We start from the raw sequence: 742 nt of genomic DNA, 5'->3' as shown, positions 1-742 counted from the left end.
CTTCAGCTCTAGTAGAGTGGACGAAGTGTTCCTCCCAATCTTTGTCCATAACCCTCCGAGCGAATAGGTTGTCCACGTGAGCTCCCCAACCAGATCCGCTTGCGTCGGTCATAATGGTGACCCACAGGGTGTTCCCTAATGGAAAACTCCTTGCGCAGATTTTTGTCTTGAGACCACCATTGTAGGGATACCTTGACCTTGCAGAAAATGGTGATCCCCCTGCCTCTTGTTCCGATACCTGCCCTGTTGGGAAAAAACAACTCTGCAGGTCGCATATTCCATTGGGCTCACCGAGTAAGGCCTATGGTTGATGACATGGAACCCAACAGGCCCATGAACCACTCGGCTGTGACATGCTTGCTTGTTTGCATTGTGCCCACCTTCTGTTTCATTTGAGAACTCTGTCCTTGGACAGTTGAACCGAGGCTAGATTTGTATTGAATGCCGCTCCCAAGTACACAATCTCTTGATACAATCTCTTGAGTCGGCGTCAGGTTGCTCTTCTCCATTGTCAGTAACCATCCACATCTCTGCAGGGTGTCTATGCTGATATTTCTGCTGGAGATGACCTCTTTTTCCAAATCTGCCAGGATTAGGACATCGTCAAGATAATGGAAAACGGTACCGTTTCCATACCTATTCTACAACGGTAACCAGAATTTCCCAAAAAAGTCCTGGGGGCATTGCTGAGCCCGAATGGTATTGCCCTGAATTAAAAATGCCTTGACCGATACAAAATCCT

General features: G+C 47.8%; 1 protein-coding gene across 1 annotated transcript in view; it reads right to left on the bottom strand.

Annotated features, from left to right (window-relative positions):
• The window catches only part of LOC108799316 (F-box/WD repeat-containing protein 11-like), a 55,708-nt gene that overhangs the window by 53,069 nt on the left and 1,897 nt on the right, over positions 1 to 742 (bottom strand). The window contains exon 2 of the mRNA XM_018571168.1: positions 292 to 583. Within this exon, the coding sequence (XP_018426670.1) occupies positions 292 to 583 (292 nt within the window). The remainder of the gene's footprint in view (positions 1 to 291; positions 584 to 742) is intronic.

This window comes from Nanorana parkeri, unplaced genomic scaffold (assembly GCF_000935625.1).
Source record: "Nanorana parkeri isolate BGI_ZX_2015 unplaced genomic scaffold, ASM93562v1 scaffold1691, whole genome shotgun sequence".
NCBI lineage: Eukaryota > Metazoa > Chordata > Amphibia > Anura > Dicroglossidae > Nanorana > Nanorana parkeri.
Note: the sequence above shows the minus strand (reverse complement) of the source record. Positions and strands in the feature narration are given on the sequence as shown.